Below are 22,825 nucleotides of genomic sequence, written 5' to 3' on the forward strand. Positions count from 1 at the left end.
TTTTCTGGTTCTCCTGTCCTTCTCTAACTACTGTTTCTTTAGTCAGTTTTTTCTATCACAACTTATAGACGTTCCTTAAAGGTTTGTTCTTGGCTTTCTTTTTGGTCTCTCATATTGCACTGGCAGAATGAGTGACCCCCAATATATCTCTGGCTCTGTTTTCTCTCCAAGTTCTATTCTATGTGTTCAACTGCCTCTGTAGGCATCTACATCCAGAAGTCTTGCTGGCACCTCAAACTTGTTACATATCAAGCAACTGGTTATTTTGCAAAAAATTGTTTTTCCTTCGTTGGTCCTTATTTATTTTGAAAATATTACCCATCTACTCTTTCACACAGGCATGGAAACTCATCATATTGTCTCTTCTCTCAATTACCATCTACATTTATTCAGTTGCCAAACCTATTGTCTCTGATACTCACGTAGTCTTTTCATTCCCACTGCCTAGTTACTTTCATTGCCATCCTAGACTAGTGCAATTGCCTTTAATTTCATCTCCTCCTGTTTCTTTGCCTCCTTGATTCTTCTTATACACTGCCACGTTCATATTCATGAAAGAGAGTTTGATTACATCATGGCTCCCTTTTGCCCACAAATTAACAGTTAAACTCATTAACCTAGTATTAAAGCTCTTCATAATCTGATCCCAACCTGTTTTTTTCAATTTTTTTTAGTGTCATTCACATAGCATTTGCTTCTGATAAGCTAAATTATTGTTTGTTATTTATATCTTGTACTTCCTAATGCTCTGTTCTTATCTCCATGTGACCAAATCATACCCATCATTCAAAACTGAGTTCAGCGCACCTTTCCTATGAAACCTTCTGTGATTCCTCAAGGTATGTTTTTTTGGCTCTTCTGAATTTTTTGGTATTTCATTAGTCTTCTCATTTGTAATTCATAACTTTTTGCCTTACACTATAGTTATTTTTAGTACGTCTTATATCCCCTAATAAAATATGAATTTCTTATTTTACTCTGTACCCCCAAAGAGCAGATTTCCCTCAGATGGTTGGATGAATGAATCCTATACATTGAAGTGATAAGAAAGTTGTAACAGAGCCTTGCCATTGTCAAGTGTTCAGGGCCATTGTATTTAGTTGTATGGCTTGTCCACTGCCCAAAGGCTCCTGGCCAGGGAAGTGAGTGGGGCCTGAAATCCAGCTCACATCCCCACTTCTGTCACATCAAACTATGTGCCAGGCTGGTGCAGGGCTGCATCTGCCTGTGAAAAGGGTACTTGTTCTTTGTATGAAAGTGCTATCTGCTGGTTAATCTATGCGCCTGCTTGACTGCACCTGTCCCTTTTTCTGACTTTTACCAAAGTACCATATAAGCTAGTAGCAACCCTGAAAGTATGCACAGTATTAATTGAAGTTCATTATGAAAACTACTTTGTGTCACATAGAAAATACTCCCAAAGTGTTTGTTAGTATGAAAGATGTGGATTAATCGAGTGTAAAATAAAGCACTGTTATAGAGCATCTCCTTGATAATTTGCCATTAATCTCAAATTCACAAATATTCTGGAATCACTGCACCGCTTCTGGAACCTCTGAGACTTCTTGTAATTTTCTTACTTAGATCAAATGATTAAGGGTCCCGTTTCCCTTGCCCCCACCCCAACTCTGTCTTTTGCTTAGAGTAAATTAGACTAAACTCCAGGGTTTCTGTACTCCCATCCTATGCTTTTTAAAAATGCTGCGTTCAGGGAATTCCCTGATGGTCCAGTGGTCAGAACTCTGTGATTTCACTGCTGAGGGCCCGGGTTCAGTCCCTGCTCTGGGAACTAAGATCCCACAGGCCTTGTGGTGTGGCCAAAAAAAAAAAAAAAAAGCTGCACCCCAAATTCTTTTAATGGAATTCTTTTGGTCTAGTTGGTATATAAGACAAATTTAAAAGTCCTTAAACACATAGTTAATGACTTGTTGGTGTGTGGGTTATGAGTATCTCTGGAGCACCTACTATAGCACTTTGCATCTACTGTTTCATAAATGAGGTTGCCTACAAACTGCTTGTGACTCCTCCAGTGGATCTGCCCCATTCAGGAGTAATGACAGAGCAACTGCAAGTTGGATGATGTACTTTTAATATATGCTAGAGTTTTGTTTGTTTGTTTGTTTGTTTTTTATGAGTGGAGCAGTGTCTAACATTTAACAGTTAACTAAGTCAGGCATGTGTGTATATTATTTCACTTGATGCTCACAACTAGTCCTGGAGTGTATACTGTTATCTCCAATTTAAAGATATGTTACTTACGTACAATCTGTTTTCATTCAAATCTGGGTCTGCCTAATTTCAAAGATTTTATGGACTGTGAAACTAGGCACTTGATATGAGAAGAGTGTTCAGAATAGTTTATCACATAAAGGCCTTCAGAGACTATGTATCTATATTTATTTATTACTAAATAGATATACGTAGAGATATATTTTATCTTGGCATTAGGGAAACAAGGCAGTCATTCCTTGGACTGGCATAGTAGATGTTACTGCTGAGGGCCAAATATTGCCGCTGCCACTGCAGTGCGGTACCAGTAGGGGGCCAGAGTAGTGCTAGAAAGTGAGAAAAAGATGGATGGTTTCAGCTTTGAGAGATTGCTCAGACATTTTGGAAATACAGCCAACAGGCAGGGATGTCACCTAAATTTTGTAATTCAAGCTTCCTCCTTCCTAAAAAAAGCAGAAGGCGGAGATGGAAGCAGAGTTAGTATAAGAGAGAAAACAGACTAATGTAGAAGCTTTGTTATCTTGCTGAAGTTAAGAACTTTTAAAGATTTCCAAATGTGACCAAGGATTAGCAATTAATGGACAATTGGAAATGTGTTTTCATTCTATCAATTAACCCCTATTTCAGTGCAACTTGGACACCTCTAAAGCATTTGTCCTCTGGCACTTCTTCTATATTCTGCTTTTATGAAAGCAATTTGAGTATCTTTAAGCAAGTTCCAGGGCCATGATGTTAATTCTGTCTGAAATGGGAATTATGAGAAGAACTAGAGATATCTATGGTACATGGATAGCATGACAAACTCCTAAGATAATAAATAGATTCTTTGCTTTGGGGCTCCCTTTTTGGCATAAGACTATTGAAGAAAAGTCAAATGTTATTCCTCGGCTACCTGAAGTTGCAGCGGTGGGTATTTTGTACCTATACTGTAATCTTTAGGAAGAGAGAAAAATAGAGAAACAAAAGCATAGGTGAGAAGTGAGGAGAAAAAAACAGTGAATGGAATCAACCTAAGTGTCCATCAACAGATGAATGGCTAAAGAAGATGTGGCACATATATACAATGGAATATTACTCAGCCATAAAAAGAAACAAAATTGAGTTATTTGTAGTGAGGTGGATGGACCTAGAGTCTGTCATACAGAGTGAAGTAAGTTAGAAAGAGAAAAACAAATACCGTATGCTAACACATATATATGGAATCTAAAAAAAAAAAAATGGTTCTCATGAACCTAGGGGCAGGACAGGAATAAAGACCAGACATAGAGAATGGACTTGAGGACATGGGGAGGGGAAGGGTAAGCTGGGACGAAATAAGAGTGTAACATTGACATATATACACTACCAGATGTAAAATAGATAGCTAGTGGAAAGCAGCTGCATGGCACAGGGAGATCAGCTTGGTGCTTTGGGACTACCTAGAGGAGTGGGATAAGGAGGGTGGGAGGGAGACGAAAGAGGGAGAGGATATGGGGTATACGTATGCATATAGCTGATTCACTTTGTTATACAGCAGAAACTAAAACAACACTGTAAAGCAATTATACTCCAATAAAGATGTTAAAAAAAAAAAACAGTGAGAGTAAGAGGTTAATACCACTTAAAAAAAAACTGTAGTTACCCAAATTAGCAAAATTACAACAATAAGTTCACAGTACTTGTCAGCATACTCAGCATATACATATACATATATTTTACAGTGGTAAAAGTAATACTCATTTCTGTTTTTTTTTTTTTTTTGCCGTACGCGGGCCTCTCACTGTTGTGGCCTCTCCCGTTGCGGAGCACAGGCTCCGGATGCGCAGGCTCAGCGGCCATGGCTCACGGGCCCAGCCGCTCCGCGGCATATGGGATCCTCCCAGACTGGGGCACAAACCCGTATCCCCTGCATCGGCAGGTGGACTCTCAACCACTGTGCCACCAGGGAGGCCCTCATTTCTGCTTTTAACACTTGTTTTGAAAACACAAATTTGTTCCAATATGATTGATATATTAGGAAACATTTGAGCATAATGCAGATTTCTCATTTGCTTTTGTACAGTTTTATGAATGCAGAAAACCACCCAGCTGAACCAAGCCATGGAGAAATGCACAAAACATAAACCATGGAGAAATGCACAAAACATAGACATGCACACACCTCAAGCATGTACCAGCTATCTCTGTGTACCACATGTTATATGAGTCACATTCATCCATGTTTGGTGTTACAACTCTCCAACTTATTTCAGATAATCCTATTTCCACTATTTTGAAATAATTCACAAGCTATAAGTCTCCTAACATCCACCGCCACAAGCAAAATGTCAGGTCTTTTTCAAGGAAAAGTACCATATTTATTGTGGTATTTATGTATTTTTTTAAACCACTTAACATGTGTAAAAGTGTGCTACTATTTTTTTTTTTTTTTTTTTTGCCGTAAGCGGGCCTCTCACTGTTGTGGCCTCTCCCGTTGCGGAGCACAGGCTCCGGACGCGCAGGCTCAGCGGCCATGGCTCACGGGCCCAGCCGCTCCGCGGCATATGGGATCCTCCCAGACCGGGGCACGAACCCGTATCCCCTGCATCGGCAGGCGGACTCCCAACCACTGCGCCACCAGGGAGGCCCTGTGCTACTATTTTTATTAGGTTCCTACTTTAAGAGAAAAAATATGTCTCTGATGAAATTTTTGAGTATTGAGCTCCAACCCTGTTTCCCCCACAATTCCTGTGGTTCTTATTGCATGATATTGCATAGCATGGAAATTTTTAGGAACACTTACCTCATTCTGTAGCAAAACTGACTGTACATGTTAATTTTAGAACATTTGGAAAACTCAAGAATATATGAATGTAATCACTGGTGTTCCAACTAATGTTAACATTTGGTATTGTTTCCATGTCCAAATAGAAGGAAATATTTATGTAAAAAATAGAACAAAAACTGGGGGCTCGTACTCTTTACTAAGTTTAGCATCTTGGATTTTTTAAACTTGGTATTATGCAATAAATATATCCCCATTTCTTTAAATGTTCTTAAACAACTTGACCATGATATTCTGTATTAATGAATGAACCCTGCTCAATATTCAGTAGGCATGCTGAATGGCCTGAAACTATGCTGGTTGTTTGGACATCTGCTTTGGTTGGCCAATGCCCATGCCACATGGAACCCGGCGATTATAATCAATCACATACTTTGGACTTTAGTTTTGGGGTTTTTCCCTATAAGTAGTGTAATAAATATCCCTGTATATTCTTCCTTTCATACTTACTATTCTCAGAATAAATTTGTAGACATTGAATTACTAAATAAAAAGGAATATGAATATTTTAAGCCTTTTGCAACTTATTGTTAATATCCCTACAGGAAAAAGTTATGTTAATTTACACTCTGTGTTAAAGAACTAGAGTTCTTGTTTTATATTACCCTCCCTCACCAACCTTAGAAGTATAATTAAAGCAAACACAAAAACAAACTTTATTATCTATTTAGGTAACTACAGTGTTATTGATCAGGAGAGAAGAATGTGGGGGAAATAGAGGCTGACCCCTTTCTATAGGGAGTTAAATATCGAAGTGGACCATGGGAAGTGGAGTGATGGATAGAACTGATAAATAGGAATTTATTTAAGTAATAAATGAGTGTACTAGGCTAAGACGTCTTTAAGAGAATGCACGCAAGGTAAGGGTGAAAGGCTATAAAATTTCTGCCTTCTTGCAATAAAAAATGCTGAAAGACCCAATGATATGAGTAAAGTAGAAAAAAAAAGGCGGGGTGAGGGGGAGAAAGTCTTATTTAAGACCTTCCAGACATCACTTGCAATTGCCAGATTTTAAGCCACCCTCCTCATGATAATGATATTGTAAATAAGCAGTCACAGGTTAATGAAATGAATCATAATCATTCAAGTGGAGCAACATGTGATTTTGCAGAGCTCCACCTGGGTAGAATTTGAGTCAAAGGATTTTGAGTAAGAGATAATGAGCTCATATGGAAAAGGATAACTAAAAAGGCATATACAGAACCTGAGAGCTTAAGAACTTCCTAAGCATTATGCCTGCGTATTTGTCTCTCCAGTGTGATCACAGCCATGAGCTAAATTAGTTTGAGCAAAAGTAGGGAGGCACAAAGTGTGAGAAAGATGTGATTAGAATCTAGGAGAAGCCCGAAAACCCAAGCATCTTTTTCTACTTCTGCCTGTGGGGCAGTCAACCCCGGAATACAGAGCAATCTAATAGGATGCAGCCTGGGTGTAAGGGGAGGTTCCCCCATTTTTTTGGAAGAAGAGACCAAGAAGGAAGCATTTTAACCTGGGGGCTTGAGTAATGGGCAGACCAAGGAAGCTGGTTAGAGACAAAAATCACAACAGATTCAACAATTTCTGGCTTTGATGAGTAGAAGACAAAAGGCAATGTGGTTAAAAGCCAAATGATAAGTTGTATTGTCAAAGAAATTCAAGCCTGAGAAAGTTCTGTCATCCCTTGGCAACTCCCAGACCCCTAAATCTGGCCCCCAAACAGGTAGACTGGCTTCAGCAGGAAAGCTGTCAGTCATGAACCATCCACAGTGACCCTCTCAAGTGTGACGTTGGAGGACAATTGATAGGGAGGATTCTCCCAGGGATTAGAGAGATTAGAACCAGGGGCAACCAGTTTGGTAGCTAAGGAACTCATTCCCAGGCAGGGAAGCTTGCTCTTCCTGTCTAGCAAAATATCATACATATTATAGATTAATGTTTCTTCACTTACCCTTTTTCATGTGGGAGTATTTATTCCTGGTATCCTGTGTTCCTTTTGCCTTGTTTATTAGATGTCCTGGGTGGGTGGGGGAGTAAATTTATAATTGAGCTGTAGAATGCTAGACCATAAGGAGCTACTTCAAATTTGATTAAAAAGCATAAAACCAACAGAAATCTTGGAGCTGGATGCAGTAAGTAAACACTTTTGAGCAAGGGTAAGTGCACTGTTCCTCACATTTGGAAAACTTCTCCCTGGAGAAATGGCCCAGATCTGGGAGAAAGTAAATACAAGGTGAGCCTGTACCATTGTGTTGAACAAGAAAGCAATGAAAGTTCAAAGATTATTGAAACTGTATCAGAAGGATGTAGGAGCTATCTTGAAAGGACTCCCACTGGCCTAATTTGTGGAAGTTTGAGCAATTGTTTTAGATACCTCTTATATACCATTGCAGATCCTCTAGGACTCACTGGTCTCATTTCACCTCTGTGCAAACCCCCATGCAGGCATAACCTAATAGCTTCATCTCCTGTCATTCTGCAAGCCCTTTGCTACCTGCTGCAGGGCTTCCATGTGGCCACTGCTCTGGGGTCCACTCAGTGCCCAGACACACACATGTGCAACCAGGAAGAATAGAGGAGTTAAACTCAAGTGTAGGGGAGTTAGTGCCCTTTGGGGAAAGGCTTTGATCAATCCAAGATGAGAACCAGTAGATAAATTCTTCCTCTTCCTTTCCCACCCTACCACCCCCGAACCCTAGGGGTGATCCTGAAATGCAGTTCATATAGCTTCTAAGAGTTTCAGTCTGATAGATTTAACAGGTGGTCAGCTTGGTGATGCATTGTCATATTGGCTGACATATTCCTTCTTTGTTTTATTCCCCTATTCCCTCATTCCTGCTCATTGTGATTGGATTTCTTATTAAAATAATGTTACATGAGCCTTTTGCTTCAGACCCTGCTTTTGGGGGGCAACCCAGGCTACAAGGACAGCACCAAAAAGAATAATGCCTGTAATTGATTGAAACATTGAATTTATAAAAATTTGTGAACCTATAGTGATATTCAAGAGAAGAGAAAGACTTCCCCCACTAAAAAAATGTATCTCGGGCTTCCCTGGTGGCGCAGTGGTTGAGAGTCCGCCTGCCGATGCAGGGGACACGGGTTCGTGCCCCGATCCCGGAAGATCCCACATGCCGCAGAGCGGCTGGGCCCGCGAGCCATGGCCGCGGAGCCTGTGTGTCCGGAGCCTGTGCTCCGCAACGGGAGAGGCCACAGCAGTGAGAGGCCCGCGTACAGCAAAAAAAAAAAAAAAAAAAAAAATGTATCTCTCATTTGCCACCATTGGAAATGAATATTACTAGCTTCCTACTCTCAAAATTGGTAATTAAATAAAGAGAATTAAACAATTAGAAGTATAGTTGAGGAGAAGCTCTTCGCTACAAAACAATGCCAGCCAATATACATAGAAAGAATAGAATTTTTAAAATTACCAGTTTGCAACCCTGATGAAGTAATTGATTTAGGGAAGGATCACCAATGAATACTAAAATCATTGGAGGAAGCACTGAGAGAGAATTGCATATTTGCAGGTTGAAAAAAATATCAGTCTATATCCTACTAGCTAGTCAAAAAGGGAAATGTCTTTTCAATAAAGAAATGTGCTATTATTACCCTAACTCAGTCATCAAACATAGATCACTAATAGTGGGACAATGAGACTGTTGCCTCTTGGTGTGATTCATTATGAACTTATCTTGTAAAAAATGCTTATGTTTTATTATGCTTTCAGAGCTAATTTCCTTTTTATAGGAAATACAAGGGATAGAAGAACAAGTTAAATGGCACCACAAAACACATTCTCAAAAGTTTCTGTAACAGAATTGTCTTGGTTTTTTGAAAAGTCCAGAGTCAGTTTTTATAAAGGAAGAGGAGGGAGGGCTTAACAAATTAAAACATTATTCTTAAATAGATCTGGTCTGAAAAAACTATCTTACCCAGAGATCAAATAAATATCAGCATTTTCTCATAGCTTTTTTATGGTTTAATGTTTCATTCCTGATAGTGATATTTTTGTCTTTTTTTCTTTGTCAGTCTTGTAAGATGTTGGGCAATTTTATTGATCTTTTCAAATAATCAGGTTCTGTTTCATTGATTTTTTTCATTGTTTTTCTGTTTCTAACTTTATTGATTTCTGCTCTTTATTATTTTCTTGGTTCTGCTTGCTTTGGGCTTAATGCCTCTAGTTTCTTCAGGTGGAAGCTGGGGTCATTAGCTTGAGGCATGCTTTCTTTTCTAATATAAGTGCTTAATGTTAAACACATCTCTCTAAATACTTCTTTACCTGCATCCCACAGATTTTGATGTTAGGTTTTCCTTTTCATTCAGTTAAAAATAGTTTCTTTTCTTTTCTTTTCCTTTTTAATTTTTGGCCATGCTGCATGGCTTAGCAGGATCTTAGTTCCCTGACCAGGGATCGAACCTGGGTCTATGGCAATGAAAGTGCCCAGTCCTAACCACTGGACTACCAGGGAATTCCCCAAAATAATTTCTAATTTCTGCTTTTATTTCTTCTTTGACCAATAGATTATTTAGTAGTGTGCTATTTAGTTTCCAAATGTTTGGGAATTTCTCATATCTTTTATTATTGATTTCTAAGTTAATGTGATCAGAGAACATATTTTCTATGTTTGTATGTTTGATATGTATCAGATCAAATTGTATTTAGTGCTTTTCAAGTCTTTTATATACTTACTGATTTTCTACTTTTTCTATGAATTATTGAAAGAGTATTTATATCTTGGACTATAGTAGTAGATTTGTATTTTTCTTCTTTCATTTCTCTCAGTTTAATTTTCATTAAATTTAGAAAATTTTTAGTCATTATTTCTTCAAACATTGTTTTCTGTTTCCCCTTTTCTCTCCTCTCCTTTTAGGACTCAAACAATGCATATATTAGGCTGCTTGACGTTTTCCCATAGTTAGGAATGCTCTGTTAATTTTTTTTTTGGTCTTTTTTTTCCCTCAGTGTTTCATTTTGATAGCTTCTGTTTTGTCTTCAAGTTTACTAATTATTTCTTCTGCAGTGTCTAATCTGTTCATCCTATTTGGTACAATTTTTATCTCAGAAATTGTAGTTTTAATATTTAGAAATTTGATTTGGGTCTTTTTAATATATTCCAGGGCTCTCCTTAACATACTTATGCTTTTTTATACTTTCTTAAACTTATGGAGTATATTTGTGATAGCTGTTTTAATGTCTTTTTGTACTAATGCTGTTACTTGTGTCATTTCTGAGTTATTTTCTATTGATTAAGTTTTTCTCCTTATTATGCATGTGTTTTCCTGCTTTTTGCATACCTGGTAATTTTTGATTGGATGCTAAACGTGTGGATTCTATGTTGTTGTGTGCTAGATTTCTAAAAAATTTTAATTCTACTCTAGGATACACTTAAGTTATTTGGAAACAATTTGATCCTTTCAAGCTCACTTGTAAGCTCTATTGTGGGGGGGGGACCAGAACAACCTTTAGGACTAATTTGGTCCTGCTACTGAGGCAATATTTTTCTGAGTACTCAACCCAATCTCCCATTTATTATGAGATTTCTTTACTCTGACTGTTGGGAACATGACCTATTTATTCTCAGCCTGTGTGTGTAGTGGGAATTCTTCAGCGTGCTTCTTTCCAGTGGTTCTTTCCTCGGCCTTGGAGAGTTTTCTCATGGACGTGCACTGATCAGTTCTCAGTGAAGATTTGAGGGGAACTTTTTGCAGATCTCTGGGGCTCTCTTTGCAGCTCTCCCTCTCTGGTATTTTGCCCTGTGAATTTTAGCCACATTGGCCTTCTTGAATGATCAACTCTGTCTTTTAAACTCAGGGAGACTGCCATGCTCTGTTTGGGTTCCCCTTCCTGCTCTGCAGACTGGGGCAGTTGTGAAGCTTACCTTTGTTTGTTTCCTTTCTCTTAGGGATTACTGGGCTGAGCTGCCTGGTGTCCAGTGTCTGAAAACCATTGTTTTATTAATTCTGTCCAGTTTTTTAATTATGTAAGATAGAAGAGTAAATCTAGTGCCTGTTACTCCATCATAGTCTGAAACAGAAGTCCCTATAATTGTACTTTTAATTCTCTGTCCAAATAATTTTTGAAAGAATGTCCTTTTTTAATTTTCAGGTATTAATAGGGTATTTTTAAAGAACAGTTTGCTTATCTTCTGAAAAATTTAAAAATAACTTCTAGTTTTATTGTGTTATATTTACAGAATGAAGTTTGCACTATTTCTCCTTTGAAAATTTACTGATGTCTTTGTGGCCTAATATAAGGTCACTTTTTGTGATTTCTTTGTATGCATCTTAAAAAATCGTATTTAGTAGGGATCAAATATAAACATACATTCATATGCAGACAATCTGCTTAATTATGTATTAAATGCCTTATCTTTATTTTGTGCCTTAGACTCCATCACAGATTGATATAAAGTCTAATTTTAAAGTGACTTAAAAAATCAGCCTTATAGTTATTCTAAGTGCTACCCTTACAAATTCTGAACTTCTTCAGTTATACCAGAGCTCTTTGAGTATAATCTTAAAAAGATAGTAGGCTCTTAATACCCTTTAGGGTTTTGGGATAATTTCCATTTATTTTTTCTTTAAAAATAGGAAATAAGATTCCAGATTTACAGAACTACTAATTTGAAATAACAAACAGCAGACTAATCTCTAGCCTTCTTTTATTTATTTTTTTACTTACTTACTTACTTATTTGTTTTTGGCCGCATTGGGACTTCGTTGCTGCACACGGGCTTTCTCTACTTGCGGTGAGCAGGGGCTGCTCTTCGTTGTGGTGCGCAGGCTTCTTACTGTGGTTGCTTCTCTTGTTGAGGAGCATGGGCTCTAGGTGCATGGGCTTCAGTAGTTGCAGCACGCAGGCTCAGTAGTTGTGACTCACGGGCTCTAGAGCACAGGCTCAGTAGTTGTGGCGCATGGGCTTAGTTGCTCCGTGGCATGTGGGATCTTCCTGGACCAAGAATCGAACCCGTGTCCCCTGCATTGGCTACTGAGCCTGCATGCCACAACTACTGAAGCCACGCGCCTAGAGCTGGTGCTCCGCAGCAGGAGAAGCTACGGCAATGAGAAGCCCACGCACCACAGCGAAGAGTGGCCTCTGCTTGCCGCAACTAGAGAAAGCCCGCGCATAGCAACAAAGACCCAACGCCAAAAATAAGTTAATTAATTAATTAATTAATTAATTTAAAAAAGAAAACCCCAAAGCAGGTTCTGACTAGCATCCTCACAGAGCTAGCATGTATTCCAAGCTTACCTTTTAACTCCAAAGAATCTAATAAAGGCCATCTAAGCCTGTCACTAGCCATCCCACTCTACCTAGTTCCTCATCCTCAAACCTTGCAGAAAGATCCATAATTTTAAGAAATTTTACTCTATAATTATACATGTATATTAATGAAAAAATGTTTTTTGAAACCTTTAGCTTTTAAAATTCTCATTGAAGAGGTATTACGTATCCTGACAAATAGTGCTTTTGTGTGATGGGGTGGGGAGGGAGGGGGAGACATTCTACACCAAATAGTTACATTTGGTTTGCACATAAATGGTGTAAGCTGCTCCATTTAATAGTTTTGGTGTTAATATTTCTCTATGTTCTTTGTAATTTCCTTTTTATAACTAAATTGATTCTAAGTTCCAAAATATACCGTATTTTAAAAAAATTAAGTTTTCACAAAATTACACTGAAATTAAATTATGAATACTCATTCTAACACCTCCCTTGCTTTTTAGAATCTTCTGATCCGTAGTCAGAGGCATTATCCATTGTGCCAGTGCCCCACCCCCACCCCCCACCCCCACCCCCGCCTCCTCCCTTGCTTTTTTAAAATCTCAAGATTAAATTAATAATACTTGTGTATTTACTTGCTACACTTTCTTATTATGATTGGGAATAGCATCTTCCCTGGGGAACTAACATATTAGCAAATGAATCTGTTATTATCACTATCAATATGCCTTTGTTATTTAAATTTTTAAACAAGATGGTCAGGCCAATTTAATTTCTTGACAAAACCATGCATGAACAAGTATAGGACTTAAAAGGAAAAAATGTGATGAGAAAAAAATTTTGTTTATACCTAGACTCTTTTTTTTCCTTTGGCCAAGAATTAAATTTGCCTCAACTTAATTGCTTTACACACATTCTTGTGACATTGCATGATTGGGAAGGAGGAAGAAAAGAGGGAGCTGTGACTGTGTGGTATGTATCTAAAAGAGTGCATTAGAGGAGGAGAGGAGAACTCATAAGCAAGCTGGTTTGACCAGAAACAGAACTGCCTGTGACAGATTAAGAGACAAGCAAGGCTTGGAATCTGAGAGCAAGCAAAGAGAGTGGAAATTTACAGCTGCCCTGTGTGAGTGTTCAGTGATCATTTTCTGCTAACTTTTTCCGGTGGTAACTTACTCTTCAAAGAGGGAGACAGAAAGTCAAGACAGGATTGTGGAAACTCTTCTCTGCCACGCTTTGGTAATAGGAGGCACCCTCTATTAAATGGAAGATAAAGGCTACTTCATCTAAAGTGCTTTGAGCCCCAGAGAGAGCTGTCTTCAGCACCTCACCACGTGTCTACTTTTCTTTGCTTAGGTGAGCCTGGGCTTTTCTGTAACATTTGGTGAGTATCAACCAGGTTACCTATAATGGTTCACAGAGATGGAATTAATATGATAACCTTTAGTTTAGTTGAGGTTTTACAGTTATTGCTTATATTTTCATTTTAAGCTGTGCTGTTACCTTGTTTCTTTGTGCATGATAAACTGCAGTTACTAGGAGAGGTTTTAAAAAACACCTACAAAACAATAGTTCTCTGTTGCCTAAGGCACTTGAATCATTACCAACTATTCCGTGTCCATGGAATATCTTATTTTGGAAATGGGTTTTTATTTACAAAGAGTTTCCAAAAATAAAATAGTGGCAGGATACCATTTTCCATGTTTCTCTTTCAACTGAATAAAAATTCAAAAGTTACCTTGTTCCGTCTATTTTCAGTAAATTTAAAATAATCATTGTGATGTTTGATATTATCAATATTATAAATTACAGCATTCCCTCATAATTCAATTAGAAATATTAATGATGCCATTAAACAAAGGGATATGTAATTTGAATGTTGAATGCTTCTGTTAGATCTAATAAGTGACACATGATTTTTTTCAAAGTTCTGGAGTGAAGATAAAAATTAGACAGTTTACATATCAAACTTACCATTTGATACAAAGTGAATGCACATTTCAAATTAAGGAATAAGGCAGTTATTTTGTTCTTATAGCTGGCACCAAACTCTTATATAATATTGTTGTTCTGCTGAAGAACTATTTTAACCAGATGCATATATGTATGTAAATAATAGAGAAGAGAAAAAAGAAAAAACTCTTAAGATATATATTCACATTCCAATAAAAACTTCATTTGTACAATCTTAACTTGGGAGATTGTATGCTAATTTTATATATGTTTTTTTAAAGGCATCGATGGAAGGCATGTAATCATTCTTCTGTGTAAGAAGGAAGTATATATTGTTAGCTGCAAAAGTGAGTCATTGCTTAAAGATGCATCATTCTAAGCAATGTTTCTAGTTTGCTAGCCTCAAAAAAGATGTCCTTAGTTATTGATTCAAGTGAGTCCTTTAAGGCAGAGCAACTTAGCAGAAATGAAAACTTAAGCAGGGTGTCAATGAACCTATTAAAAGGGTTTGTACTCTAGATATAATGTAAAACTACTGTACTTTCTCTAATATTTCCTGTATGTGTGCAGAAGCCTGTAGAACAAGTTTTGTTTTGTGGAGTTTTTTTAACCTATTGACCAGTGTATAAAAAGAAACTCAGCTTGTCTGTGAAAACCTTTTCAGGACTAGTATCTTATACTTGAAGTCAAAAATAAATACAATAGAGATTATATCACAAACCAAATTTTACTTCTTTACAGAATTTCCCACACTCAGTCCTTAGACTGATGGAAGATTTGCACGTAGCTTCACAATCTTCCGAATAATTTTTTATTTTAAACTAGTAATTCATTGATATTATCTTTGTAGTGGCACCATTTCTTAAGCCTATAGGATTATAAATATAGAAATAAAAAATAAGCCATCCCCGATTTCCAAGTGTTTTGTACCTTAGAAGTTTATTTGTGAGTGGGTTGTTGGGAATTTGGGAACCATCTTCTCTGGGAAACAATTTAACAAATAATGATTGCTTGGTGTTTATTATAGCCTAAGTTTATATTTCACTTACACAATAGAAAATCCATTGCCACCCTGAAAAATATTAGAAAATCAATTACAGTGATGAAACTAAATATAAAAACAATTACAGGTTGAATAAGACATTATTTTTCCTAAATATTAATACTTGAAGAAAAGCAGTATGTTTATAAACAGCATTTCTAGGTACTTTTATGAGCTTCCAAGATTAATTGCACTGTTTATGAGATCTAATCTTATATTAAAATCAGTGATTTTTCTTTTCCTTGCTACAGGAATATTTCTAGCCATTGCTTTTATGCTTATCAGCCATTTCTGAGATCTAGCCCAGTGTCTGGCATATAAGTAGGTACCTAATATATAGTTACCAGATAGGGACTGAACTCTTTCTTTGGTTTACAAAAATGGAACTGAGTAGTTTTTCTAAGGTACCCCAAAAAGGAAAGGGGTTTAGGGGCACACAGTTTTCATTACGAGAAAGAGAGGGCCTGTCAACAATTGAATTTTAAGAAGTAACCAAAACAATAGTAGTACAGAATAGGCCTAACTGTTAAGAGAAAAAAGAAGACTGTGGTGTAACCTGGGGGTAATCCTGAATGAGTAGGGATGGTGATGAGGGGGGGCAATTTACAAGCTTGTTATCTTGAGTACATGGGACATTCTGAAGTAAGGTGTCAACTTTAACTCAGAAGAATTATATATTTGCATATGTGTACTAGGACCCATATGAAGAAATGTGGCCTATACGGAAAACTCAAATTAGGTCTATCCAAATTAAGTTTAGTTACACTGGCCCTAAAAGTTTCTCTACAATAATGGATAATAATCTGGAAAAATATATATATAGATATAACTGAATCACTTTGCTGTATACCTGAAACCAACACAATATTGTAAATCAACTATACTTCAATTTTTTTTTAAGTTTTTCTAAAAGGCCAAGATATAAAATGTTAAAGTTAGTACTGCAGTAAACATATGTAATGAAATAAACAATACAATGAATGCAGATTATACTTAGATGATTTTTAGTGGCAGAAAAACCTTTCCATCTGATCAAAAAATACTTCCTATATTCTATTTCAAATCATATTTTAAAAGTAATGATTTTGAGTAGTCCCAAGTGGCATATAATAGGTGCTTAATAAATATTTGTTGAATGATTGAATGAAATAATGTGGAATAGTTTGGACAGTGTTCCATTTCTGAGGTATGGATGTCTGTGTACATGCATGTATAGATTTATAATGCAGCTTAAAGATAATATCTAGCTCAGATTCCCTTAACAAGGAAAAAAATCTATGTTAGCATGCTTCTTAATTATGGACATACTTAGTGTTCCACTGGTAATTAAAATGGTTGGTTTAAGATGAAATCTTTACTGCTTCTAAATGAAATAATAAATATTTAATTTTATGACTTATATGTCTTAAATTTCCAGCAGAAACTCATCTAGTCTCTTCCAGCTGTGGAAGGATGAGAGGTCATATTAACTTACCCATCCAGAAGAACTTTACAATCCTGGAAGTCTATAGGATGAGAGATAACTTCAGCTAAATCACATTCATCTTTATTCTCCCATGTTAATGTTTTATAGATTGAGAGTTCATAGATAGGCACAGGGCTTACTGAAGCTATGAAATGGTTGTATTTCACACTGTAACTATAAACTTTGCCTTAATACCAGTAACAGTATCTAACCAAAATTTGATGATTATTTTGTATATGTATATGCTTACAAGAAAGACACCCCCCCAAAAAAAGAATTACAAGTTTCTCTTGATAATTCTGTTGTGAAAAATAGCCATTTGTGAATTTCAGTGAGAATTGATGCTTTGATTACACTTCCTAGTCTTTGAGAATACTGACCTAGCTTCAGATCTCTGCTATAAATTTTTTTTTTCTGCTATAAATTGAGATTATGAAATTCAAATGTAAAATTATTATCCATTGACAATCTTTATTAACTAATAGATGTAGAAAATTTTAACTCCAACAAGTGACTGGAGCTGTCAACAGAAACATTACTGTGAATGAAGTTTCTGGTTGTTTTTCCTGGAACAGTAGTCTAGTAGGTTAATGTTTATAATAATAAATTGGTAGTTGTATGTCTTCCTAATTTCATAAACTAGTTCTATTTTTAAATTGTTTCAGTGGTTACAATACATTAGAATTAAGGAGCAATTCCCAAGGACATGGGTTTTTTTCTTGTAAAAGAGTTTTTATTCTGATATAAGTCTGATCAAGGCTTCCAAATGAGTAAGGGTGCATAAAACACTTCTTACAAGTTTTTCATTTCTATATAAATTGTTCATTTTTGAAAATGGTGCTCCCTCAAGCTCTGTTAACAAAACTTATAAAAACAGGTTCATTCTTAGTCATTTTGAACTGAGAAAAAGGATGATCAGTGAAAGTTCTTATTTATACTTTGGCCACTGATTTTCACTCGTTTCTATAGGTCTTCAAGTACAAAATGCAATTGTGGTGTCTTCTAATTACATCTAGGAAGTATATTTTATTTTTATTTTTATTTATTTATTTTTTTTGCTGTACGCGGGCCTCTCACTGCTGTGGCCTCTCCCGTTGCGGAGCACAGGCTCCGGACACACAGGCTCCGCGGCCATGGCTCGCGGGCCCAGCCGCTCCGCGGCATGTGGGATCTTCCGGGATCGGGGCACGAACCCGTGTCCCCTGCATCGGCAGGCGGACTCTCAACCACTGCGCCACCAGGGAAGCCCGGAAGTATATTTTAAAATGGAATGGTTGAGGGATAGCAGGCATTTATTGGAAGGTACTTTGACATATGTAATATGTTTTATAATGGATTTGATATCATAACATATATAACAATAATGATATGCTTTGTAATTTATTATATCTGTGAAGGTAATCAATGATTTTGTGGTGGGAAGAGGCCTATTTGGGATGCAACAAATACAGTAGAACTTTTAGGTGCACTTTTTTTTATTTTAAAATTTACATTCAATGAAATGTACCCATTTTAAGAGAACAGTTCACTGAATATTGACAAATACATATACTCATGTAATCTCCATCCCATTGATCTTTAAAAATGAATCTTATTGGCCCAATTATTTGCCGTAGGTGTACTTTTTGATTGCATTATTTCTATCTGTGAGTCCTATTTGGAATAAAAGATAAAAGAATGGTAATTTCTGAACTTTCTTGAAATTTATTTTAATGTGATGGTTTAATTTTTTTACTTTGAGCGGAGGTACCTGTGACTAAGTTTAAATTAGCAAGCTCTATGAAAGGCTTTTGGAAATCTTCCTTTCTTACTTATTGTTCATTGCAAAATAACCTATATGAAGGAAAACAAGGCTCATTTTTTTTTTTTTTTTTTTGCTGTATGTGGGCCTCTCACTGTTGTGGCCTCTCCCGTTGCAGAGCACAGGCTCCAGACACGCAGGCCCAGAGGCCATGGCCCACGGGCCCAACCGCTCCGCGGCATGTGGGATCCTCCCGGACCGGGGCACGAACCCGCGTCCCCTGCATCGGCAGGCGGACTCTCAACCACTGCGCCACCAGGGAAGCCCAAGGCTCATTTTTGAGTTGACTTTCTTACAATGAGTTAGCAGTTTGGTTATGTTTTTTATGGTTTTACCTATGGAAATCTTGAGACTTCTCTTGTCTTCAATGATAAATTTCCCACTCCCTTAAGCTTTCGTGGAAAATCTTTGAAATGAAAACTATTATTGAACAGCAAATTTGCAGGTTAGACATAAAGGCCTAGAGATACTCATTAGCCACCTACAGATAGACATTTATTCCCCTTTAAAATACTTTAAGGGATAACAGTGAGGGTATTTAATGCCCCAAATGACCTCTTCTCCTAGCTTCCCTTTCCCCGTCCCCCTTCAAACACACTCCTCTCCACTTACGTCACTGAACATGTTCAGATGAGGCATTTGAGTGATTGACTTTGGGTCATCTTTAGAAGCGCTCACACATAAGTTAGGAATATGAAATATTCTACTGTGTCTTAGGAAAGGGAATGCTGCCAAGCTGCCAAAATCTACTAAAAATCTACAGGGCCTGAGTTCCCTGGGAGCAGAGCTGAAGAATTTTTTTTGGCTTTCTCTCCAGAATCTGAGCCAAGTGCTACTCTTAATGAAATTTCATAGCCAAAGTAACAGAAATCATATTTGTTTGACTAGTGCTTTGACAAGACATGATGATCAGATATTCCACAGTTTGAACTTTAAAAAACGGTTATTTAGTCATTAAAAGTATCATTTATGAGAAGGTGTTTCCATTGTAAAAACATTTGCATGATCTATTGAACAAAGTTTGGGGACAAAAGAGAAAATTTGAAGGAAGAAGAAAACTAAGTATTTATAAGCCAACTACCCAGAGGCAATCACTGTTAACTTTTTTAAATTATTTTTTCTATGCATAGGTTTTGTGTATTTGTGATTTTGTTTGCTTTTACATAGTTGTAGTTTTGCTCTATATTATGGGATAGTGTTTTTTTAACATGTACGTTTCATTTCAAGTTCTTTGTAAACATTTTCATAGCCATATACTATATTTCATCAAATCTAAGAAGCCATTGGTTGTAAGGCATATACTCTTGTACCACTAAGAAAGAAAAAAAACAAAAACAAAAAAACCCCCTGCCAGTTAGTGTAAGGTCCCATCAATTGTAAGACACATGCACATTTTAGAGATGTTAAAATGTGGGGAAGGGGCTTCCCTGGTGGCGCAGTGGTTGAGAGTCCGCCTGCGGATGCAGGGGACACGGGTTCGTGCCCCGGTCCGGGAAGATCCCACATGTCGTGGAGCGGCCGGGCCCGTGAGCCATGGCCATCGAGCCTGCGCATCTGGAGCCTGTGCTCCGCAGCGGGGGAGGCCACAGCAGTGAGAGGCCCGCGTACCGCAAAAAAAATAAAAAATAAAAAGAAGGGGAACCAGGGCTCTGAAAAAAAAAAAAAAATGTGGGGAAAAAAGTTATAAAGATAACCTTTGTTAGTTTATTTTCTTAGGACAGATTGATAGAAGCAGGATTACTAAAGTCAGAGGTTGTGAATATTTAAAGGCTCTAGATCCATATTGCCAAATTATTGTCCAATTTTTACTCCCACCAGTAAGAAAAGAGAGGGCCTGTTGCATCTCACCATCAATAGAATTGAATTTTCTCAGAACAACAACAAAAAACTTTGTTATATGATGGGCAAAATAGTCCTTCACTTTAAGTTTGCATTTTTCCATTATAGAGAATAAACATTTACTATATGTTTAACTGTATTTCCTCCTTTGTGGTTTTCTAATATCTATGTATTATTTCTTAATGATTTTCTTATTTGTCTTAGATCTCCTTTTATAATGATATTAGCCCTCTGTCTTTCATATCATGTCACAGAATTCTCTTATTTGTTGTTTGCCTACAATGTTTTTATTATTTTATCCATAAAAATTCAAAACAATTTATTAGATTTGTAACATATTTATATTAACTGATTTGTCAGTCTTTTTTTGAGATTTATTTCATCACTTCTAAAATTAGAGGAATTATTTTACACCCAGAAGTTTGAAAGTCACTTATAATAACATCTGTATCTGGCCTCTTTTGTTCCATTGGTCTGTTTTTCTTGTGTCACTGTTTCACTTATAGCACTTGATAGCACTTTTAATTTCATTCCCTCGTAAGAAATCTTCCTTTTTATAACTTGTTATCCTTGTGAGTTTTTTTTGGTATTCTTGGCTTAATTTAGTTACTAAAAACTTTTTTGGACTTGTGACTGGAATTGTATCAAATTATGGACTTTAGGATTATTGACATTTTAATAATATTCAGTTTTTCTATTCAAAAACAAAATAGGTTTTTCTATTCGGTTATTTTCTTAGTTACATGGGTTTATTCCCCACTATTATAGATAATACAGAAAAACATCAAGATGAAAAATTTTAGATGTATCACAAATCTCATTCAGATAATACCATTAACATTAGCTGAGTCACATTCCAGAAATAGTTCTGTGGCTAATTAAAAGGGTGGCTTGCTGAAGGATTGAGTAGACAAATAGACACATCGTGTACATCTTTAAGTACATCTTTCATTTGTTAGTTTTCTACTTCAGGAACAGTAATTATCCTTATGTTGGATTATCACTGTTGATTTTTCATAGTGATGGATTCTTTATTTTTAACTTTTTATTTTGAGATAACTAAAGATTCACATGCAGTTATAAGAAATAATACAGAGAGATCCTGTGTACCCTTCATCTAGTTTCCCCCTGTAATGACATTTTGCATACTAATTAGCAGGTAGTGAATTAATGGATAATGATCAGCACTTTTTAAAAAAATAATGTAGGATAGAACAGAATGGAATCTATCCAGAGGTCAAGTATTGTTTCATGAAACAATTATACAATCATTTATACATTCCTTTGCTCTGGATCACAATATAAAATGCATTTCTTACTACAAGTCACTATTTAAAAAGTTGAAACCACTGCCCTAGAGAAATTCTCATACAAATGTATAAGTAGACTGGCAAAAGAATCTGTGTTATGATTATGCGTGTAATAATAAACAATTGAAAATAATTAGAACTCGGAGAACTGATAAATAAATTGTGGTATAGTCATACAGTGGGATGCTATACAGCACGTAAGATAAACGTGAGATTTGTGTATTAACACAAATGAATCTCATAAACACAATGTTGAGGGAGAAAAAAAGAAACTGGCCATGTAATACCATTTCTATAACACTTTAAAGCATACACAATAATATCACATATTGTCTGTAATATTAGTAGAAGTGTGAAAGCATGTATAGGTAAGGGTACATGATAAATAGGTACAGTATGAGACAGAGGGAAATGGGATCAGAAAATTGTACCAAGGGCATTGCTTTAGTTGTTTTATTTTTTAAGCTGGGTGGTAAATATACAGGAACTTGTTACATTGTTCTCTATTTCTTCTTCTAGATGCCCTAAATATTTTATTTAAACTAAATTAAATTAAAATACCTAGGGGAAAAAGTCCTGTTGAAGCATTTTGATTAGCTTGATGGTGTCACAATCCATTTGTGAGCCAATTGCTGTAGCCAGGGCAGTGGAAGGAATACTCTGGCCCCGCCTGGGTCATGTTCCCACCCTTTTGGTAGGGTGGGGTGGGAAGGAGAGCAGACAGGTCCAGCACCAGAAAAAAACAGGCACCAAAAAGTATCAGAGATTTTCTTTTTCTTTTACTTTTCCAATTCAGTTATTTCTAATTCTATTGTTATTTCCATCATTCTTTTCTTGAGATTTTTGAGGCAGTTTCCTTTTTAACTTATTTAGTTGAATCCTTATTTATTTTTATTCCCACATGAATGAATTGTAGATTTGCACCCTCCCAAATGTTCTGCCAGCAATATCAAGGCTCCCTTTCAAGAACTGTTTCTGGTTTTTAGCATTTATTTTCTTGAACTCTTGTGGGTTTGACTCCATCTCATCTTTTTTGTAAAAATTTTAGTAAGTGTACACAATCTATTCACACATAAATATGTTGGCTAGAGACTTAATTGTGAGGTTATAGACTTTCCCTTTCCCTTTCACTCTGTAGATTCTCTCCATGGTTTTATGACATGTAGTTTTATGGAAGTC

The 22,825-nt window shown here is 36.5% G+C and overlaps 1 protein-coding gene and 1 non-coding gene across 8 annotated transcripts in view; one reads left to right on the top strand and one right to left on the bottom strand.

Moving 5' to 3' along the window:
* Window positions 1-22,825, top strand: part of CAB39L (calcium binding protein 39 like) — a 107,517-nt gene that overhangs the window by 23,887 nt on the left and 60,805 nt on the right. Inside the window, exon 1 of one of the 7 annotated variants that reach the window (XM_060080131.1) lies at window positions 73-839. The exons of the other annotated variants lie outside the window; for them this stretch is intronic. Coding sequence (XP_059936114.1) covers window positions 815-839 — 25 coding nt within the window. The 5' untranslated portion in view covers window positions 73-814. Of the gene's footprint in view, window positions 1-72; window positions 840-22,825 lie in introns of those variants that run through there. 7 annotated transcript variants of the gene reach the window in all.
* On the bottom strand, window positions 9,408-9,480 carry TRNAE-UUC (transfer RNA glutamic acid (anticodon UUC)). Its single transcript has one exon. It is a non-coding gene; the product is annotated as a tRNA-Glu (tRNA).

The sequence above is a fragment of the Mesoplodon densirostris genome, chromosome 17, assembly GCF_025265405.1.
Source record: "Mesoplodon densirostris isolate mMesDen1 chromosome 17, mMesDen1 primary haplotype, whole genome shotgun sequence".
NCBI lineage: Eukaryota > Metazoa > Chordata > Mammalia > Artiodactyla > Ziphiidae > Mesoplodon > Mesoplodon densirostris.